The following is a 22142-nucleotide window of genomic DNA, read 5'->3' as shown; positions in this document are numbered from 1 at the left end:
CTCGAAGTGATGAAATTTTGACTTATCATCATTGAACACCTGTCCATCTCTCCATCTAATGATCCGGAATTCCCACTGCTGCCTCTCACAGCGTAGGGGTACCACTAACCATTGCTCATACTCACTTGATTCCTCCAAGAGGCCACCCACAGAAGCAAGCCGCGTCGATACTATACTGCTCGCCCATCATCACTTGAATTTTAGACTCATTTCTCTACTTTTTAAAAATTTAAATGCCATAGATTGTACCCATTGGATACCCATTGGGTAGAGGATACCCGATGGGTATGGACATGGGTATCAATTTATGCCCATGGGTATTGAAACGGGTGGGTATAGAAGATTTCTGCGGGTATGGGTTTGGGCAGAAGAAGGTCATACCCGCCCATACCCTACCCATTGTCATCCCTAGGTTTGACCCCCAACCTGCTAATAATACACTCGCATGTACATCCAGCCCACCAGGTTGACGCTTAATATAGCGTGCACAACTAATTTTTGTGTGTGGCTCAATCAGATAAATGGGCCCACATGTCATTAAATGGTTATTAAGGTTAGAGCCTAACTGGGTAATTTAGGGGGTGGGGACCACTAGTCAGTGGGACACTAACAATAGGTTAGGCTAATTAGGGTAACCTATGCAGGGCCCACCTATCAGTGGGTCAACAAGGCGCGAATGCCAGTTACCACATAGGACGGCGGTGACATGTTGAAACTACTCGGATAACCATGGGGAATGTCTGTGTGCACTTCCGAGGTTGGGAGAACAAGGTCACACATCCCCTATGTGGTGGACGTGTATTGGGCGGTCGGGAGCTCGCTGGACCAGAGGCGGTGGTGGGGCCACGCGGCGCGGGCAGCAAGCCAGAGAAATGAGTGAGGCAAATTTTCTTTCATTAGATGTGAGAAAATCATTTTAAAATATGAAGTTTTTTTTAATAAGGGTGTTATAGCAATTGGATATTTTTCCTGCACTTTGTTTCATCCTTTCCACATGGACGTGCATCACCCACTGCCCACACGTGCGAAACAAGATTTCACTAGAGACTTCCATAGTCACCGCCGCATCGCAACGACACGTTACCCAACTCAATCTTCTGTCGAGGACGGAGATAGTCCGGCTTTCGCAGTCGCTACCTGCGCATTTGGCGAGCCTCACAACTCATGTAAGTTCTTCTAGGGCCCCCTTTGTGGGTTTATATGATTAATGACAAAATGATTAAGGTACTAATATGTTTATGATTATACCCATGTGAAAGTTACCGAGGATTTGATTTAAACAGTGGGTGATGACCCTACAAATGTTGTGAGAACATTGAAAACTTCAGAATGCCATGTGAAGAAGCAAAGCTCGAAGAATATCGTTTCTTTATTAGTTTCTTTTTGTATCCACTTTGATATATTTTTCCCCACTAAACTTACTGATAGAATAATCATTTTCCTCATATCCTAGTGACGGACTGCATCTGAGGCCGGAAGGAAACGGTCTGGTCTACAAGGAAGTTGTCGAGACATTGAGAGGTGTTGGTCTCAAAGCTGAAGATATGCCGCATGACTTCCCTCATCATTCCCAAATCGATGGAATTCATCTGGAGAAGGCCTTCCAGTGAAGTAATAGATTTTGGGCCATGTTATGTTCTAGTTTGAGCCGTGCATTTCCTGTGCGTGGAAGTTTTGCTTTTCCTCATATTTCACTATTTATTTTGTTTTGAACTTTTGAATTGTGAAGTATCATGTTCATTTTTACCCCTTCAAAATAGTTGAGCATGTTGTTGTGGCATATATCATGATACCCCCTAATTATTTCCTAGAATGGCCATTTCTATTGGCACACCTTGTATTACAGATCTGTGCTGTGCCGTAGTATCACTTGAAGGTTGTTTTGTCCTGGTAATAAAAACACCCAATACACTTAGTTTGGCAGGGTTGTCTGGTTGAACAACAAAAGTGAACCACCCACCTCCATAGAACAATATCGTGGAAATGTAGACCTAAGTATAATTGGCATATAGAATAAGAATGTCGTTTTGTCCAACAGAGCTTAAAAGAAGGTGACTCAGAGTCTAAGGAAGTTGACTCGCGCAGACAGCTGACTCCTTTTCAACAGAAAGGAATACCCCAAAACAGCGCGCTCACGCAGCCACATCCTCCCCTAATTTTCAGGGTTCCTCCGCCTCCTGCCGACACCGTCGCTGGTCCGCTTCGTCTCCGGTGGCCTTAGGGCCATGGGAGCACGGTAGATCCCGGCTCTTGCCGGTGGGAGGGCTCTGTTTTTAGATGTGTTTTTTTAGTTTTGTTAGGGTTTGTGTTCTACTCAGTAAGGCGAGACGACAGCGGCTACCTGAAGATAGAATAAGGTTCTCCCCGCCTAGCCCCCATTCCGGTGGTGCATCTAGCACCATCGGTGAGCGTGTGGAGGTATGTCTCCGGCGGATCTGTTCGCCGTTCGGCTGCGTTCATGTGTGTTCAGATTGGATCCTTCCGATCTGCGCTACTCTTCGTTGGTGGCAGTTGCTATTTTGGTGCGTTGGTCGTATGAGGCCTTAGTATGACGACTTCCCGACTGTCTACTACAAAAAGTTTTGCTCGGCTCTGGTAAGGGAGGGGCAATGATAGCGGCACGCTTCTGGCTTGCTTCAGAGCTTATAGTCGTCGCTACGTGGCCTATAAAATCTGGACGTAATTTTTATTATTTTTTGTTTTTGTTATACTGCCATAATTGAAGATGAATAGATCGGATGTGTTCCACCAAAGAAAAGAAAGGATGCCCAAACTAACCCAGCTGGCCGGTCAATCTCAAGTAAGCACATTCATTTGCACTAGGCTTTTTTGCATCTTTATGATGTGTTCACTTTCACCTGGTGCTTTTCGCAGCATACCGGAATATGTTTCCTGCAGATTAAGGATTTGTTCGTCTTTTAGACACTGCACCAGCTAGGATCCAGATGGCCGGCCTCTCAGTGTATAGCTTTAGCAACCTCATGGGAGGTGTTTGGTTCCTCAATTTTGGCACGTAACGTGAAAACGTTACTCGTGTTTAGTTCACGTGTTACTCGTGTTTAGTTCACGTGGTCCAATTACATCGCTAGTCACGGCCGATACCGCCCACCCCGCTGCCGAAATGGTTGCCGATACCAGGCCAAACTAATCTCACGTTTCTTCTCGCCTTGTGTCCCACTATCTCCTCAATTTCTCCATCGAAGCGAAATCTCCCATTGGGATGGCATGAGGCGGAGGCGCCCAGGTACGCGTGGGACGTGAGAGCGGCTCTACGCAGCGGTGTTGCTCAACCTGTCCGGCGGCTATGGCGAGCCGTTCATGGCGACGGTCCAAAAGGACGATGCGGCAGCTGGGGGGTAGCAGTACGCGGCGGTAAGCAGCGAGGCGCCGTCCATGGTAGCGCAGGATTTGGCTCCCCTAATTGCAATGTTCACGCTGACGCAAGGCTGTTCTTGTGATGATTTTTCTTCAATTTGTATATTTGAAGAAAATACTATATATGCAGACGTTAAAGTCACAAGACAAACAAAGTTGAGTTTTTCTCATTCCGTTGAATATCCATTTATGAGACCAAGGCTCATCTACACCCGGCCAAAAAAATCACAAAAAAATAAAAAAAATCCATTTTTTTTATATATGTTAGATAATTTGATGTGTGAGGTGAGCTCCAAATTTCAGGTAATCTGGACATACGAATAGCTCTTAGCAAAAAAAACAAATTGGGTCAAAACAACATGTGAACAGTGAACTTTTCAACGGACTTCACATTTGTCTTTTTTGCCGAATCGCTGCACTATCATTCCATTTCCTTTACAAGTGTATTCTGATTCCATTACCATTTGTGTTACAATTTCTGAACCAAACACCTCCCAGTTCATCGAGAGGTTTCTCCTCTCTTTCTGCAGTGATGCTCGTTGATTTTGTTGCCAATTGCTCTTCTTGGTCGTCAAAGAGTAGGTTTGTTATAGATAAACAATGGTGGTAATACACGAATAGTGACTTTGGAGCGCGGGCACATTGAGCCCATTTTTGTGTTTAACAAAATGGATTTTTACAGCCCGAAAAATTCCAAAATTTTATGTGCATGCAGGTATAGTAGTGTATAATAACTGTGTAAATTTTCGTCAATGTACATGTTTGCTTGGGAGAGACAGGAAAAAGACAAATACATGCAAATAATGGGCTTGTTTTTCCTTGATTTTGGAGCTGGAATTTGTCATTTTTTGTAGCATACAATACAACGTATATTGAACGAAACATGTACATAGACCACATGCATACATATTCATGTGAAAAAAAATTAAGCATAATTCTTTAGGGATTTGAAAAAATGTGCTCCAATGCGCCCATGCTCCAAAAGTCTGTTTTATGGTAATACTACATCCCTTTCTGGGAGATATGAGTGCTGACCGATGCTCTAGTTAGCTTTTGCATCACTGTTGATGTGTGATTTTGCCCGAAACTATCGGTGAGCTATGTGCTGTCGATGAAGTATGTTCGGGTGTATTTTTGGGTGAAGCCCTCTCGCCTGCCTAGTCACACTCACACCACATGTGTCCACCTTACAGTTTTTCTTTTGAGTTGTACAGGTTTTGAATTGTTGATTCCTACTTCTCCTACGTGTAGTGCTTGTCTACAAAACTATCGAAAATTGCTTTTGGAGCTCGTCCTCCATGGAGGCCAGTTTTTGAAAGCTCAAAATTCCAAAAAATTCATATTTTTACATTTCAAAAAATTCTGAAAAAATACAGACATATATGGAGGCATAACACACACGTGTGTAAATTTTCAGGACAAAATACATTAAAACGAGGGTTGTGCAAAAAAGACAAATCTATGGCCTTTTAACACATGATACTATTGATCACGAAAGTCTATGAATTTGTTCTTTTTGCAGAAATCGCATCTCAAGGTATTTCATTCTGAAATTTTACACACACACACATCACATCCTTGTATACTTGAACAAACTTTTTCAGAATTTTTTTAAACCCAAAAATACGAATTTTGATTTTTTAATAAAAAACAGCCTCCATGGAGGCCGAGCTCCAAAATGCCGTTCTCCACAAAACAATTCCCTTTGTAAGTTAATATAAAACTTCCTTATATGTATTAGTTTATAGGGTGAGTATTATTTTTCTGTCGTAGTACATTGCTATATGCACCTTTTTTTTGCTGTAGTTAATTTTTGGTTGAAATAAACTATTATTTTTCTGTCGTAGTACTATTCCCTTTGTAAATAAACTACCAATATGCGAAGCAAATAAACCAAAGACAGTACTAACCAGTAATTAATGTTCACTTTGCTTAAGAACGAGTGTGATAGCAGAAAGCAGACACCCTCATGTTGTTTACTCTGAATACAAACTGGGAATGAGACTCTTCTGTATATAATGAAATTAAAAGTAAAAATAAACAATAGAACGTGTTCGTGGGGCCTTTCTTGTAGTGGTGTGCGTGGGGTATCTTATGTGTGCCGTTCAGTGATTGTGATGGTTTTCGTCCGGTTTTTCATGATCAACAGGCAATCTGATTTTTGCTTGGTTTTTCTAATTAACTGAGCAATTTTTTCTACTTATTGAATGCAGGATAACTGCCATTTAAAAAAAACTTGTTCTTTTATGCGGACACGCGGCGTCCGCATCCTCATCGACCCTCTGCTGATATGTGGTATTAGATGATTTGCACCATTTTATAAGGGGTTAGATAATTTGCCTCAGGGTTGTTTCAATGACCAGTTGCTCTGGCCCCACCTGGCAGCCTCTCAAGGGGGTAAATGATCTAATGGAGATGTAAAGTGGGGCAAAAAATCTGCACTGCCCCCGGCCTCAATGGCGCTGCTCCGCGTGTCGCCGCACCATTTCTCCGGCCGCATGTTTATTTTTTACTCCAGCGAGGCTTCGTCGTGCACCGGCGTTGCATAGGGGGCAGTGAGTTAATAAAAGCCACCGCTCACCGCCCATCGAGGTGCAGCCAGGGAAAGAAGAAGAACTCGCGCTACTCGAACTGTACTCAAAGCCTCTCGCAGACACACACTCACAGACACTGTGCTCTCTGCCCCTCCCCTTCGCGATCCGTGCTGTCTTGAGCACCAGAACATCAGGGCCGGCGTCTTGTCTTCATGGCCGCGCGAGCACTCACCGCCGCAGGCCGCCGGGTGCTCCAGGGCGAGGACCACGTCGCCACGGTGCTGCCGGACGAGGAGGACGCGTCGTGGGTGCCCGACCAGGACACGGGCGTCTTCGACCCCGCCCACGTCGAAACCCAAGGCGGCGGCACTCATCCCGCGCCACCGCACCTGTTCGGAGGCGCCACGGCGGCCACGACGGAGGGGTCGACGGCTTCAGTGCTGGACCAGGCGGTGTTCGTCCGGGACGAGGAGATGGAGGACGTGGAGAGGCTCGCCGCCGTCGACATGGCCAATGCCAACGCATACGTCGACGACATCAACAAGAACTACTAGTGCAACTTACTTAGCTCCATCGATCAATCTCTCTTAGTTTTATTCTGATGAAGCAACCTCTGTAGTTTACTAAGCTACTCCTTCGTCTCATATAATGTAATAGTGTAAAAAGAGTCTTACATTACGAGACAGAGGAAGCAGTTAGTACTGATCTAGAACAGAATAAATCCCCATCCATTTCTCTAGTGTTTCGCTTTCTTGCTTACTGATATAGTAATATAAGTCTGCTATCTAGATTTCAGTAGAAGCAAAGCTGTTAATAGCTCAGAACCTGGCTGAAATGCTTTATTAACCAAACACTTTGTACTGCTGAAGTATTCCGTGCATAAGATAATAAACCCACACTGATAAGTGCCACATGTGTGGCATGAAATAATTCCACCCTAACGTTTTTGATGGTAATTTTAGTTACTCATGGATGGATGGCAACTTTCTGCTTGGATGTCAAGTTTCAATTTTCTTTGGTTTCATTTTTCTTTTTTTGACAATTTTAGTTGTATAAATGCCAGGATGGTGTTGTTTCATGCCACACATGTGCAGTGGCGTAGCTAGGATTTTATGCCAGGATGGTCCAATTGCCAAGAAAAATAATTGCACCACAAATTCAACAAATCAACATATGCATACAGAATATATCAAATAGGTCTTTCAAATAATATAAAATTCATGGTTATGTCTTAAATTTGCATAAAAGAAGATAACACATCTTATTTGTCGGGATAACGCCTTCTCAAGACCATGAAAGTTCTACTATAGTATTTATCAATTATTAATTGTAAAAAATAAAACTAAATCTTGCACTCTCAGGTCTCAGCTTAGCTTGTTCAAATCTTCGTAGCAAGAAATTTATACTTTGAATTTATGAATTAACAGAGAACAAAAATCTTACTTTAGATCGGAGTAGTAGGATGGAAAACTGAACAACTGGTTCTCAACCAAACTAGATTGTGCGTGCTTCGCCGGCTGCCTGTTTGCCGCCGCCGGCAAGTGTCCTTCGCCCGGCCGCCAGTCCGTCGCCGTCGACGAGTGCCATGTAGGCCGGCGGATGCCCGCTGGGGGCCGCTAGGCGATGGCTGATGGCTATGGCCGCTCGCTCCTAGGGTTCCCGAACTGAAAGAGGCGGCGGGAATCAGGAACGTCTTCTCGCGTCGATCAATCAGCGCACAGACGCAGAGACTAACGAGCCAATCCTTCACGTGTACATGGGCTGAGTTGGGCTTGCTTTTCTTTTTTCTTTTTTTACAGACTAAGTAGTATACTAATGGGCTGAATTCCAGGGTGGTCCATGGACCACCCTGGCCACCCTACAGCTACGCCACTGCACATGTGGCACTTATCATTTAGGAAAAAAGCAATTCCGTAAACAGATGGGACTCTCTGAAACCAAACTTCAGAACTCAAACTTATGCTACAACGGGCTGTGCCCGGCCCTGCACCCACCCGGCCCTTCATCCGGTCCGCGACCACGCCCTTCTTTTTTGGGGCTTGCGGTGTTGTTGAGTTGATATTTAGTGGCCGCATTTGCCGGATCCTCCATCTACCCGTCTTCGACAGCTTTTCATACGGGTCCACATGGCAGTGAGAGTGAAAAAGATGGTAATTGAGGTGGAGAGCGGCATGGCAGTGAGAGTGAAAAAGATGGTAATTGGGGTGGAGAGCGGCATGGGAGTGAGAGTGAAAAAGATGGTAATTGGGGTGGAGAGCGGCTGGATGATAGCGGAGAAGGTGGAGAAAGTGTGTAATGTCCACGGTTCTACTATTGGTCATTAAATGAAAGAGGTTTTGTTGAGGACTATGTTTTACCGAACTTACAGAGTCACAAGCTTAAGGGAATCACGATCTGCTGAGTATTAGTGGCAAGAGTTATGAGAAAATAATTATGAAGTAGTTTTATTAATATTAGAAATAGTCCTGAGAGAAACTAGAAGCGTTCCGGGGTTACGGGAAAGGTTTTGGGGTTTACCAGGTAATACCGAAAATTGATATATAGATGAAAAATATTTTTGAAGATGTTAAAATTAATAATAAAAAGCTCTAATAATGATTAAGCAGATTTTATATTTAATTAAATATCGACGGGCCAAAGAAAATACAATAAGGCCAAGTGGTGGTGGGAGGTTATTGGTCCCGGCCCAATAACAAAAGGAGGCGCCTCTAGCTTATTGGACAAGCTAGGGGAGGCCGAATTGAAGTGGGGGGAGGACTCCTCTTCCCCTATGGACGGCGCAAGGGGGAGGCGTCCTTCCTTCCCTTGTGGCGCCCCCTCCCTCTTGACCAAACTATATATATACTAGAGGATTTGGCCGTTTGGAGACACAAGTTTTCGAGCGTCCTCTAGTTCTCTAGTTTTAATTGATCCAATTAGAGCAAGACTTAATCCTCTCTGGTCCTCATAATTAGAAGCCTAATGTGGTTCTATCTTGTCCCTCTAATTTTCCAACATCAATTACCTCTGGACGGCAAAGCGCTGTCGGATTGTGAAGACCGTGCACTTGCAAACTATGGAGAGACAGTGCTTTCGGTCTTCGTTTCAAGGGATCGTTCGTGATCACTTCGAGGGATATCAAGTACGATCTACACCGACTCTTCTTCCATTGCAACTCAAAGTTGGTAGGGATCAGATCTAAACCGTTAATTCATCTTCATAGTGTTCTTGGTTGGATTGTAGGACGATTTTGTTTTATTTTCTACTATGTTTCCCAAAACCAATGCGTTGGAGTTCCACCTTTCTTATGTTAGAGTCACCGCTCCAATTTCGAAGAGCCTTTCGTACTTTGGTGCAACGGGGCAAGGATTACAAATTTTTCCCATCCCTGGAAGAGTGGGAAAGAGCTCAAGCTGTTTGTGATATGCTATGCTATGAATTTTTCACATAACCATAGAAGTAGTCTCTGGTTCAAGTTATACTACCTCAAATATGTATCAAATTTGGAATGTGAGAGTGTTGCTGCAGAAGGAAGCATCATCAGAGGATGATGTTATGTAGGGTAACGCTGCAGAAACAAAAAATTCCCGACTTACGCACCAGCCCAGGACCACTATGGAGACTGCATGCAAGGTTTGATCTTTTTCGTTACCGACTCGTAGCGCAGCGGAAAGTAGAGTCGATGACGATCGACGGTGCAGATCCCCAAAGCTAGGATTTACAACCTCCCATCCGCGAGGATGTATACCCTCATCTGCCCCTCGGACAGCCCTCCGGGAGGTGGTCGGACAGTCCCCTGGACGGTGTCGCGGACAGCCCTTCAGGAGGACCTTCGAAACTCTGACTATCACTCGGACAACCCTTCGGGAGGACCTTTGAAACTCGGACGGTCACACGGACTGCCCTTCGGGAGGCACTCTCGAACTAAGACCGAAACTACGATCTCTCTACAGAGTTGCACACATACGATGTCATCTATCCGGCAAGGCTTCGCCGTTCAGAACTAGTTCCTACCGAAACCCAGACAGCCTTTCGGCTCTATGAAACTATTTCGCGGGGAGGAAGAGAGAAGCCAGATCATTGCAATGGCACTTGTATATGAGAAAGAGTGAGTGTGGAGAGTGTCTCTCCACCTCTATTTATAGGAAAACCCAAGGGGTAGGGGGCACATGAAAAACCCAAAATGCTCACACTTTATGTCACACATAAAGGGCATAAAGGGATGACAAGTGGAGCCCCATGGAGAAGATGCACCCTCCAACGTCCCACCTTCATGGGGGCCCCCAAAGGGGGTTCCTTGATCCCCAAGTCCTTCTAGAAACCTTTTGGGAAAAGGCCCAAAAGGTGGCTTTCCATAAATATCCCAAAAATCACTTTCACTATTCACGACGACATTTTTCAGCGTCCGTTCAAATTGAAAATATTTATGTGGGCTTAGAACGTTTCCAGTACCCACTAAAATAATTTTCAACGCATTCCGAAACAATTTCGGATTAGTGATTTTCATCTGTGAAAAGCATATGAAATGGTTCCGGCAGCTCCGGAGCATTTTCAGCTTTTATCCCGAAAAATTCCAGAAAGTTTTCATAATGACTCTGGCACCCTCCAAGAATTATCAAGAATGTGCCCAAAACAATTTGACTTAATAGTATATCCCGAAATAACTTTTCGGTTTCACCGAAACTCAACCGATGACCTCTCTCTGCGGAACTTTTCCACTGTCCGAAACTTCTCCGGTGTCCGAAACTTTTTTGGTGATTTTCTCTCAGACTCCCTGTCTAGCATTCAGCTGGTAGATGACCCTTAAGCGTGTGACCCTATAGGTTCGGTGAAGTATAGACATGACCGGAACCCTTTCTGATCAATGATCAACATCGGAGTCGTGGACACCCATATTGACTCCTATACCCACACGAATGAATATTCGAGTGAACCTCCAGTTGCCGTGTGCTATTCCTGTAGCTTCGCGATATGTCACAAACACCCGAGGTGAGATTTATTGCATCCCCGTGGACGAACAATTTGTCCACCATGCAAGTTACCTCGTTACCGGTTTTGTTCTCTTTTCTCGTTTCCGTGTTCCAGCATCCCAGTGATCAAATCACAAGGTGTCTGGCCAGACGATTATGGATACCGTAACACCGAGAGGGTCCGAGAATATCTCTCCATCGCCGGAGGAGAAAATCCCAATCTTAAGCTATCTTGTTACTTGCCATACTTTTCCGTGAACCCGTAAGCCACCATAATAGCCACCCAATTACAGATGACGTTTAACAAACCCCAAAGTTCATGAAGCAAGCACGAAGGAACTCGATACTCTACGGAGGCGCCACGACCACGGCGGCCACCACCGAGGGGTCGGCGGCGTCGGTGCTGGACCAGGCAGTGTTCATCCGGGAGGAGGAGATGGAGAAAGTCGAGAGGCCCGCCGCCGTCGACATGGCCAATGCCAACGCAGACGTCAACGACAGCATCAGGAACTTCTAGCGCAACTCTGATCCATGGATCAGTCAGTCCTCTGTAGTTTAGTTTCAGTAAGCCAGTTAGTACTACTGCCACCCCTGCTTCCGCAGTGGAGTAGAACAGAATAATCCCCATTCATCACTCTAGCGTCACACTAGTGCAGCTTATCAGTAACGTTCACTTGCTTTGCTTACGTACTGATCTTGTAATAATCAGTTTGATATCAATAAGGAGGTAGAATCATGTCATGTCATAAGCTTTGACAAGATTAGAAGCTGGTAACACCAAGAACCTTGCTGCAAAACCTGTATGCGTTTTTTCCCAAGCACTGCAGTGAAACTTTGTAGTACTGCTGAAGAATTATGTGCTGTCTACAAATTTTTCACAATACAAAGCAATTCATAAACAGATAGGAGACTCTGGAGAAAATCAATAAAACCTAATGCAATACCCAAAATCAACACTGAGAACCACCGTTGTGTAGCTCACTGGTATTAACAGTGCTAGTAACGCTGAGAGCATCTCCATTAGCTGCCCTATTTTTTCTTTATATTTCAAAATGTACAAAAGAATATACTCCCTCCGTCCGGAAATACTTGTCACCAAAATGAATAAAAAGTGATGCATCTAGACGTATTTTAGTTCTAGATACAACCCTTTTTATCCATTTTAATGACAAGTATTTTCGGACGGAGGGAGTATATTACAAACATTAAGTTACTTCAATGTTTAAAAGCGGTCACCATGCATTTAAAAAATGTTAACGAATTTTTTGTTTGCACGATTTCTAAAACTATTCATGACATTTCAAAAAAAATTCACACATTTACAAAATTAGTCCATGACATTTTAAAATGTGTTCACCCTGCTTTTAAATTTTTTTATTTCCATTTTTTATAAAATGTGCGTGACATTCCGAAAAATGTTTGTGACATTTAGAAAAACATCGCACATTTAAGATTTTCAAGACACTTTATAGTAATAATGTAAAAAAAGTCAAATAGTTTGTAAAAATAGTTCATATCATTCAAAAAAATGTTCATGAAATTTAAAAAATATCTACATATTTAAAAATAATTTTTGTGACATTTTAATAATAATGAAAACTTATAAAAAGTCCAATGTGTGTTTAAAGTTCACTATGTATTTTTTATACATAATATGTATTTGGACAATGTTCAAAGTGTATCTTAAAATGTCAACGTATATACGATAAATGTTTAACGCTTGTGTGTTTAAAAAAATAAAAAATAAAAACAGAAAATAAAAAATAAAATAAAAACCCATAAAGAAAATCAAAGAAAGGAAAAAAGAAAGAAAAACACATAGAACCTTTCCAAAACAGGTGGAACATTCGTGGAACGGGCCCTAGGAACCTTGCCAAAACTGCCCGTACAACTCTTAAACCTTGTCGTTTCTCAAAAAAAAAAACTGTTAAACCTTGCCAAAACTGCCCATACAACCCCTGTCGCTGATCGTTGAGGCGACACTTGCTACAGTCTCACAGTAAGCGTGACCTAGAATTTGCACTATAGTACTGCCCGACATCTTGAAAAAACTTTTTGTTAGATACATTGTTTATGACATTAAGTTGCCATATCATTCCACTTTGTTTAGTACCCTAGCAATCATTTGGACTCACTAGAAAAATGCTCGTGCGTTACAACGGGATATAAATATTATAGTACATTTGCTTGTGATTTATATTTCAATAATAATGTGATTGCGTGAATAAATGTTTGTCAAATTCTGATCGTGAATTACCCTATATTTTGATTAGAAGTTTGGTAATTAAATTAAAGTGAAATTAATTCAGAAGATAAGTGAATTAAGATGATTAATTATCATATACATGAAAGGTTGGACGAAGTGGTGATGGAAAGAAAGATAAAATAGGAACCTCATGTTATTTTTAAATATAGTAGAGATCCGCACATAGGTCGTGCATTATCAAATAAAATGAGTCCAAATGATGGGTGCCTCCCTGCATGCAGAGACATGTGAACGGTCACCGGTTGGCTCATGTGCTTGCTCGAGTCCCGTCGTGGGCAAATCGTAACACCGGAGCAGCCAGCGTATTTTTTCATTGAATTGATCTATGAAAATGATACAACCGTATTAAAAAGATGCCCGGCCTCTGCATAGCTCGCGATGCGCATGTTCAACAAGTCCAACAAGCTTAAAATTATATATCGTTTTATAACAAATGTAAATCAGTCGAGCTTTCGCAATCAGCGATTGGAGCAGGTAGTCAAGGTACCGAACCGTGACAAGGACACCGTCGCCATGGATGCATCATCGATCTGCCGTTGTCCTTCCCTGCAATGTGGACTGCTGGGGGGAGGAGGAGGATTGTCCGTCACTCTCCTTCACCTACCCCCCTCCCCTTGCTCAAAGTGCACATCGCACTACCAATGCAATGCAAATTATGCAATGCAAGGTGGTGATATCATATCATGATTCTCAACAGTCAACACTGCCCGCCCCACTCACCGCATCCACAACAAGAACGCCATGCCAAAAGCTTTAGACGATGGAGCTCATCACCTTGCTATGCTACCTACAACCTATAGCTAGCGCGGCCTAAGACTGCTGCCATTGAGGAGCCCGCGACTTCATCTCACTTTGCACAGCTGCAGCGCGCGCCGCCGCCATGCAGCTCGCCGCTCTGTGCACCGACCCCGTCGTGCTCTCGTGCACCTTCCTGTGCCTCCTGCTCCACCTAGCGCTCCGCTCCCTGAGCCACCGCAGCTCCCGGCTCCCGCCGGGGCCTCCTGGCGTCCCCATTCTTGGCGCGATGCCGTTCGTCGGCCCGGCCCCGCACACCGGCCTCGCGGCGCTGGCGCGCAAGTACGGCCCCGTCATGTACCTGCGGATGGGCACCTGCGGCGTGGTGGTGGCCTCGTCGCCGTCGGCCGCGCGGACGTTCCTCAAGGCGCTGGACGCGCGCTTCGCGAACCGGCCGGCGGTGGCCAGCGCGGCGGACATCACCTACGGGCGCCAGAACATGGTGTTCGCCGACTACGGGCCCAAGTGGAAGCTGATGCGCAAGCTGTCGAGCGTGCACCTGCTCGGGGCGCGCGCCGTCGCGGACTGGGCTTGCGTGCGCCGCGACGAGGCGGGGCGCGCCCTGCGCGGCATGGCGGAGGCCGCGGAGGCCGGGCGGGCCGTGGTGGTGCCGGAGACGCTGGTGTGCGCGCTGGCCAACATCGTGGGGCAGATCACGGTGAGCAAGCGGGTGTTCGACGCGCAGGGCGACGAGTCCAGCAGCTACAAGGAGATGATCGTGTCGCTGCTGACCGGCACGGGGCTGTTCAACATCAGCGACTTCGTGCCGGCGCTGTCGCGGCTGGACCTGCAGGGGGTGCAGGGCAGGCTGCGCCGGGTGCACCGCCAGTTCGACGGGCTCATCACCAAGCTGCTGGCGGAGCACGCGGCGACGGCCGAGGAGCGCGCCCGGGAGGGCCGGCTCGACTTCGTGGACAGGCTCCGCGCCAGCAGCAACGACGAGGACGACAACGACGGCGAGACCATCACCGAGGTCAACATCAAGGGCCTCATCTTCGTAAGCTCCCACACTTTATTCCCTCTGCCATTTCTGATTAATTACCGGCCGCATGCATCATCTAATCGAACGACCATTAGTTTAAGTTTCAACATACATTTTGGTTCTCCGTCAACTTGTACTGATCGATGCGCATCATCATCTATACGTGTGCACGACACGGGAACCACCCACCCAATGCATGCAATCGAGTGAAGCTGCTGTGGTGGCGGTGCAATATAATTGTGGGGTCGGAGCATAGCTAGTGGAGTGGTTGGGAAGAGACCGAGACGATTCCTACAGTCCCTCAAAAAAGTATTTCTCTACAAATCTGGCCCCCCCCTGCACAACTTGAGGCACGTCTGGCGCTTGAGCAAAACTAATTTGAAATCTGGCCTCTGGAGTCGGCCTCATATATCATGGAGCCGAAACTGTACATGTTGGCGTCACACTACACGGAGCCGACTTGTACAAGTTCGACGCCGTGCTACGTGGAGCCGACCTCAGATGGCCCCACAGAAACACTAAGGGCCAGATTTGCTCGGCTCCACATAGCATGGTGTCAAACTTGTACGTCTCGGCGAAATGTAGTGTAGCGCCGACATGTACAAGTCGACGCCATGCTCTATGGCGCCGACCCCAGGGGCCAGATTTTAAATTAGTTTTGACCAAGGGTTAGATATGTCTCAAGTCGCTCAAAGGGGCCAGATTTATCAAAAAATACCTCAAAAAATGATGCACCACCACGATTTGCCGTCCGGGTAGTGGTTTCGTTACCATGATGAGTGCTAGCAATAGCTATCGTAGTACGTTCAAAACCAGTCAAGGCATACACAGCTGATGGCCCAGAATGCGAGCAACCGTACTACCATGATGCAACAATTTGAGTACACCCATAGTATGCGGTCTTCCACCTAGATCAAGACAATCATATGCGAACTTTAAGCCTAGCTAGCTGGTGTTGGAAAATCGCCGTCACACATTTCTTTGCTGTTGGTGGAATGCGACGGCAATTATAGAAGAATTAGGCTATCGTAGAAATGACTTAAGCAACCAAACCACTACATGCCATATAGTTAGACAAGAGCTAAAAGCAGTGCTTGAAATATGGAGCAAATTTGAGAACTGGCTCTGTAGCAAGTCTCAAAAGATTATCTTTCTTTCTAAATGGAGGTTTTTCTCTTTTTATGACCGTGTGCTATCTGCATCAACAAACGCAGAGGCCGGGATACATCCTTTTTCAATAAAAGAGGGGAAGAAAACACGGTTACGTATCCGTCACTCTCGGTCTCAAGTCCACACTTGATTGGTTGATAGCAATCACTCACCCCTCCCCTTGATAGCAATCACTCACACTTGTAAACAAAACTGATTTTAGTCACTTGGGTTGGGAAGATAAGAGTGAAGGTGATACTGATTTATCTAGTACTCGGTTGGTGTACCTTAGCTTTAATTTGCCTTTGATTTGATTCCCCTTGAAATGATATAGGCACAAGTCATTCTCAACGACTAGTGGTAATAGTATAATTGAGTACACCAAACTGATCAGATTGCCAAGCAAAGTGCACTCATGGCAGTCCCAATGCTTCACGGTGTGCTATATAAAAAACTTGCCATCTAGGTAAAATATGTTATGGCGGCTTATTTAATAAGGAAAGTGAGTTCTATTGCATCTTAATCTAGACCCGCAAAACACATTAAGGCCTCTTTTGGTTCATAGGATAGGATTATCATAGGAATATGAATCTTGTAGGAAGTGAGATGACATGTATCTCAAATCCTATGAGTAGGAATAGGAAACAAGATGTCATTTGGTTGACACCAAAGGAATTTTTCCATTGAGTCTAGACTCTTTTTTATTTTCCTATGAAATGTGAAGGATAGGAACCAATTTTATGTAGGAATAGGAATCCATTCCTATGAACCAAAGAGCTCTAAAGGAAAAAAATCCTGTAAGAATCCTATCCTCTAGAATTCCTATAAAATTCCTCTAAACCAAAGAAGGCCTAAATAAGAGTACCTTCAGATGGAGTACAACATTAAGATACAACACATTGTAAAAGTTGTAGTATCTAAACACATATATAGTATATGCATGATATAGTTTAATATGATGCGTTAGTAGTGCCCTCTGGTCAAGTGATAATCAGAGATGATGATTACAAAGAGTTGATGATTACATGTGCGCAAGTAGTTACTACTTTGCCATTCTAGTGCATGCTTTTTTCCGTAAGTAATTACTACTTTGCCGCCGAGTCGATGCATGCTTTTTTCGTAAGTAATTACTAACACATAGGAGAAATGCACACATAGGATAGGAGTACCGTACACAGGATATCTCGTGCTTGCATCGGCCATTCATTGAGTTGGAGATTTGTACCCTCACTAGCTTGTTCACATTGAGTTGGTTTGGTAGCACACACTGACACACAAGGAAATATTATGGTACACTCTAAAACTAATTTGCATGATGCAAGTTCAAAGTGCATTTAAAAACAATGAAACATTGTGGTAAACCCCAGAAGAGAGTGAACATTGAGAACATTAAATAAAATAATAGTCAAAAGACGAATTGTATTTTTGTTGTAAGAAAAATCATTCCAATAATATATTCAACATTAGTCTTTTTTAAATGGTTGTGTCTAGGGCACATCGAGATGAGTGAATCAAGCATAAAGAGGAACAAAAGAAAAAGTAAATATCCACATGAATCTCAACGTAAGATCAATGACATAGGATTTAGATGTGCAATACTTATTGCACATCTAGATGTGCTTTAGCAAAACTGTTTTCAAATATCTCCTTTAGAACAAACACAATTGTTCAAACAGAATATCAATCAAACATATGCTTCAAAACATATTTTTTTTTAGAAACGGAGGATAACTCCCAGCCTCTCAATCATTGTGATGCACACAGCCAATGCTTCAAAATATTATTAGCCATTTATATCGTTTTCCTAAAAAGAAGAGTGATGACATTTGTGAGATAGAGATGGAGTGAGTCTGAGAGTGGTGGGCTAGTGGTGGCAGGCAGTGGCTAGGACAGTGTTCTCAATCATTTCGTAACTGCTACATGACATAGTCACCTCCCACTAGGCATGGAAAAGGAGGCACGATAGGTGAGGTGGTTATACATAATAAAGAAAGAGAAATAATTTGCATGTATTTTGAGGCACGAATCTCAACAACTGAAAGAAAGGTGGATGCATACATTGGGTATGATGGATAATCCACTCTCGAACACATATAAGCATGCACACGTAGATTGTAGGAAAATGCATCAAAAACATAGTAGCACTTGGAATTTTAAACCCGTGTAAATATGCATGCATGCAGGACATGTTCACGGCCGGCACGGACACGTCGGCGATCATCGTGGAGTGGGCAATGGCGGAGATGATCAACAACCCGTCTATCATGGCGCGCGCCCAGGAGGAGATGGACCGTGTCATCGGCCGTGACCGCCGTATCGAGGAATCCGACATCGCCAACCTCCCCTACCTGCAGGCCATATGCAAAGAGGCCATGCGCCTGCACCCCTCCACGCCGCTCAGCCTGCCCCATTTCTCCTTCGAGGAGTGCGAGGTGGACGGCCACCACGTCCCCGCCAACACGCGGCTTCTCATCAACATCTGGGCCATCGGCCGTGACCCAGCGGCGTGGGAGGATCCTCTGGAGTTCCGGCCGGAGCGGTTCCTGTCCGGGCCGGCGGCCAAGATCGACCCCATGGGGAACAACTTCGAGCTGATCCCGTTCGGCGCCGGCAGAAGGATATGCGCCGGGAAGCTGGCCGGAATGGTGTTTGTGCAGTACTTCCTGGGAACGCTGGTGCACGCGTTCGAGTGGCGGCTGCCGGACGGCGAGGAGAAGGTGGACATGGCTGAGACCTTCGGGCTGGCGCTCCCCAAGGCCGTCCCGCTCAAGGCCATCGTCACCCCGCGGCTCGTGCCGGCCGCCTACACGTGATTGTTCGTGTTTCTGGAGTTCAGGACGATCAGTGTAGTGTTTTATGTTGGGTGTGACCCAAGCTTTGTGTGCTGCATGCTTCGAACATTTGCCCTCCTCGCAAAATGAAATTACCAGCTTTAAGCTGCCAAAAAGTACATTTGCCTCTTTTTTTAGTGTTGTTACACGACAACTTCTTGGAGAATACTAGTAGTTCCCGAAAATGCTGTTGATTGTTTTTCCTTTTGCTCTCACTGACAGTTGGGATCTCTACTCCTCAAAAGGGAAGTCCCCTTTAATTGTGAGTACATAAAGTTCAAATAAATTCATATTTTTAGTTGATGTTTGTGGTACACATTGATGAATTCCGGTTGATTTATAGACTCAGCACTGTGACCGAACTCTGTATCAAAACGTAGCTCAAAATTATGATAAGAATTCCCGCAATTGATTTAGTTGTTCGTTTATTGAAATCAAAGGCATTTAATTTTACACGTGTGAACTGAAGAAGTCTACAAGTAGGAGAATCATTCGAGTATATGCCGAAAATATTGCATTTTTTAGGGCTAGAGCAGCAGAGTTCTAGGATTGGACACATTCAAACAACATTAGCTGATTCAGTCTATCTGGGGCTTTCGCCATGAAAGTATGGTCTCCACGCACTCGGGCTTCAACTGCTAATTCATGTGCCATCTTGTTACCTTCCCTCGCGGTGTGAGTCACCTCGAAAGCAGAGAACGTAGCGAGGGCATCATTCAGATCACTGATAAGGCCATAGTTGTTCGGTGCATTTTTCTTCAGTGCATCTGCTATCCACTTGCAGTCCACCTCCAACTGAATTTTTCCATGTACACTGCTGCAAGTGCATACAATCCGGTGAGTGCAGCACGTCCTTCAGCGTCTTCCACACTTGTAGATCGCGGCAACTCCTTGCAGACTGACAGGAATACATGCCCGCTGTGATCTCTAGCAATCGCGCCAGCCCAACTTTGGCCGCTGTCGGCGTGGAAAGCAGCATCTGAATTTAATTTCAACTCTGCTCTTCGGCGCCGTCCACTATGCATTTGTTCGTTGATATATAGGGCTTAGGATTGGATAAGCAGCCCGTCCCCTTGCCCCGAGCTCGTTGACAGTTCCCCTCGAGAGCTGCACCATTCCTCCTCATAACTTTCCAGGAACAACACTGAATTCAGAATTGGTTCTTTTCCCACTTCCATGGATGCAATCATCATGCAAATGCCAGCATCTCCACAGCAGAAGGAGTATTTTAGCTCTCATATCCTCCTGATTCGAATCGAGCAATACTTGAAGCCAATCATTTCCGGTGTAGCAGAATGCACTCTCTGGTGGCAGTTCCCATTTATCTCTCATGGCACATCTTAGAGCCCTGCTCTTTGTGCATTTTTGTTAGAATATTTTCGTGACCTGTGAATTCAAGCACTAATCAAAATAGATGTGTTATAGCATCCACGTCATAGCGGTCCCCCGTCGCTGTAGGCGAGGACACACGACTGTTCTTATATAAAAACATTGGGTACCCCTTGCCACACTTGGTCCCTCTCAACTTCTAGAAATATTGTTTCATCAGTTCAGATTTGGCTGGATTATAACGCAGATAAAGCCAATAAGAAACAAATGAAAATTCAATAATACTCATGTTGAATTTAATCGAAAAACTATCTTGCTTCAAATAATAATAAATGGGCTCACATTCTAGTGTGTGATGTCATCGCTCAGTTCTACGCCGTGCACCCATCCCTCACCTCCACACCCCCATCGTTGATTTTTCTTGTTACTACCTCTCACGTCGAAGCAGTTATCATGGAAGCCAAGTCGAGAAGCTGGAGTAGGCGCGGTAGTCACTGAGGCGATGGAGAGTGGTTTTCTAGCGGTCTGGGTTTCTACCGGGTAAGCTCACATCAAACGATATTGGTTGGAGATTCATGCAGTATCTGCCCGGTTAATGAAGTGAACTGTGCTTATTTGGTTGGGCAGTACACAGCCTCAACCAATGTGTACTGCTGTACATGTCAGAAATAGTAGCAATACAATGGCGGGCTCACGTTAGAGCCATGCCTCGTCCATATGCCCACTTGCTTGCGTGTCCTATGAGCCCTGTGACCTAAATCAAAGTGTGTGGCGGAAAACTAAAATAACAATACCGATCAATGTGACTGGCGAGAGAGAGAGAAAATTTCGGATCAATGGATCGGAAAAAAGACTCTCTAGAGTAGCCGATCAACATGTACATGTGCCACGGCCCCTAGCGGTGATCACGAAGATCGACCGCCCTGGAGGCGGCGCGAAGCAGAAGTGGCATCTAGGGTTTTGGATTGGCTAGGCTAGTACCATGTTAAAACGGATAGAGAGGGATTGTGCCGTAATGTGTGTGATGTTGTATTGAACCTCACGAGCGAGTATATATAGGAGTATAGACTTGGAGGGCGAAAAACGTCTCCTAGAATTAAGGTAGGAGCCGAATTACAAATTGTAAACTATCAAATACATGTAAACCAAATATATCTCTAACATAGACCTTCCACTTGGTGGTTGATTCTGCAGGTAAACCAAATATATCTCTAAGAGCATCTACAGTCGTGCGCCTCAAATCCGTCATACGCCCGGGCGGTCTGCCCGATCACTGTCCGGTCATATTTTTTTACCTAGACGCCCCTCCCTCCCCCCCCCTCAAACAGCCCTCAAACGCTCGGACTGACTGGCACCCCTCATATCCAGCCCAAATATGGGGCGGATATGGGGGCGCCCTGGCGCGCCTGGGCACGCCGGTCACGTAGGACTGACGAAAGGGTCCCAGCCGAAAACGCCTTGAAACCCGCTGGTCTGAAGCTCGTCTCCTCCATCGGGCCGGTGGCGCCGCGTGGGGCAGCTCCGGCGGGCCGCATCGTGCCTAGCCCGACTATTTAAGTCAACCGGTGGCACCGAAAACCTACCATATATCCACATTTTCCTCCTCCTCCTGTCCACCGCCTCCACCACTTTCCACTCCACCCGTCCACCTAGTAGCCATGCCCCCACGCCACCGAGTGAGGAGTGAGTCATTTCTGATGCCGGAGCGCCGCCTCGAGCTCCTTGAGCAGATCCGGGCTAGGCTCGAAGCCCGGATCGCTGCGGGGCTACCTTCGGAGGCAGTGGATCTGGAGGAGTTGGAGGAGGAGGAAGAAGACGAGGAGGAGGAGGTTGAGGAGAATGAGGAAGAGGAAGAGGAGGATGAGCCAGAGGAGGAGGATGTGGGAGACGCTGGCGACGCGGATCTGCAGACGGAGCAACATGCCATCCTCG

At 45.4% G+C, this 22142-nt stretch overlaps 1 protein-coding gene across 1 annotated transcript; it reads left to right on the top strand.

Moving 5' to 3' along the window:
* The first annotated feature begins 13709 nt into the window (after window positions 1-13709).
* On the top strand, window positions 13710-19184 carry LOC125520472 (flavonoid 3',5'-hydroxylase-like). The gene is made up of 2 exons (XM_048685411.1): window positions 13710-14916; window positions 18234-19184. Exons 1-2 carry the CDS (start codon window positions 14005-14007, stop codon window positions 18861-18863), a joined length of 1542 nt encoding a protein of 513 aa, XP_048541368.1. The 5' UTR covers window positions 13710-14004; the 3' UTR covers window positions 18864-19184.
* The last annotated feature ends 2958 nt before the right edge of the window (window positions 19185-22142 follow it).

The sequence above is a fragment of the Triticum urartu genome, chromosome 7, assembly GCF_003073215.2.
Source record: "Triticum urartu cultivar G1812 chromosome 7, Tu2.1, whole genome shotgun sequence".
Classification (NCBI taxonomy): Eukaryota; Viridiplantae; Streptophyta; class Magnoliopsida; order Poales; family Poaceae; genus Triticum; species Triticum urartu.
This window is presented reverse-complemented; position numbering and strand designations above follow the sequence as displayed.

Bases quoted from the DNA above. Each gene is read 5' to 3' on its own strand.
- LOC125520472 (XM_048685411.1), top strand. From the start codon at position 14,005: ATGCAGCTCGCCGCTCTGTGCACCGACCCCGTCGTGCTCTCGTGCACC. The intron at 14,917-18,233 runs GTAAGCTCCCAC...GCATGCATGCAG, and splicing joins ACATCAAGGGCCTCATCTTC to GACATGTTCACGGCCGGCAC.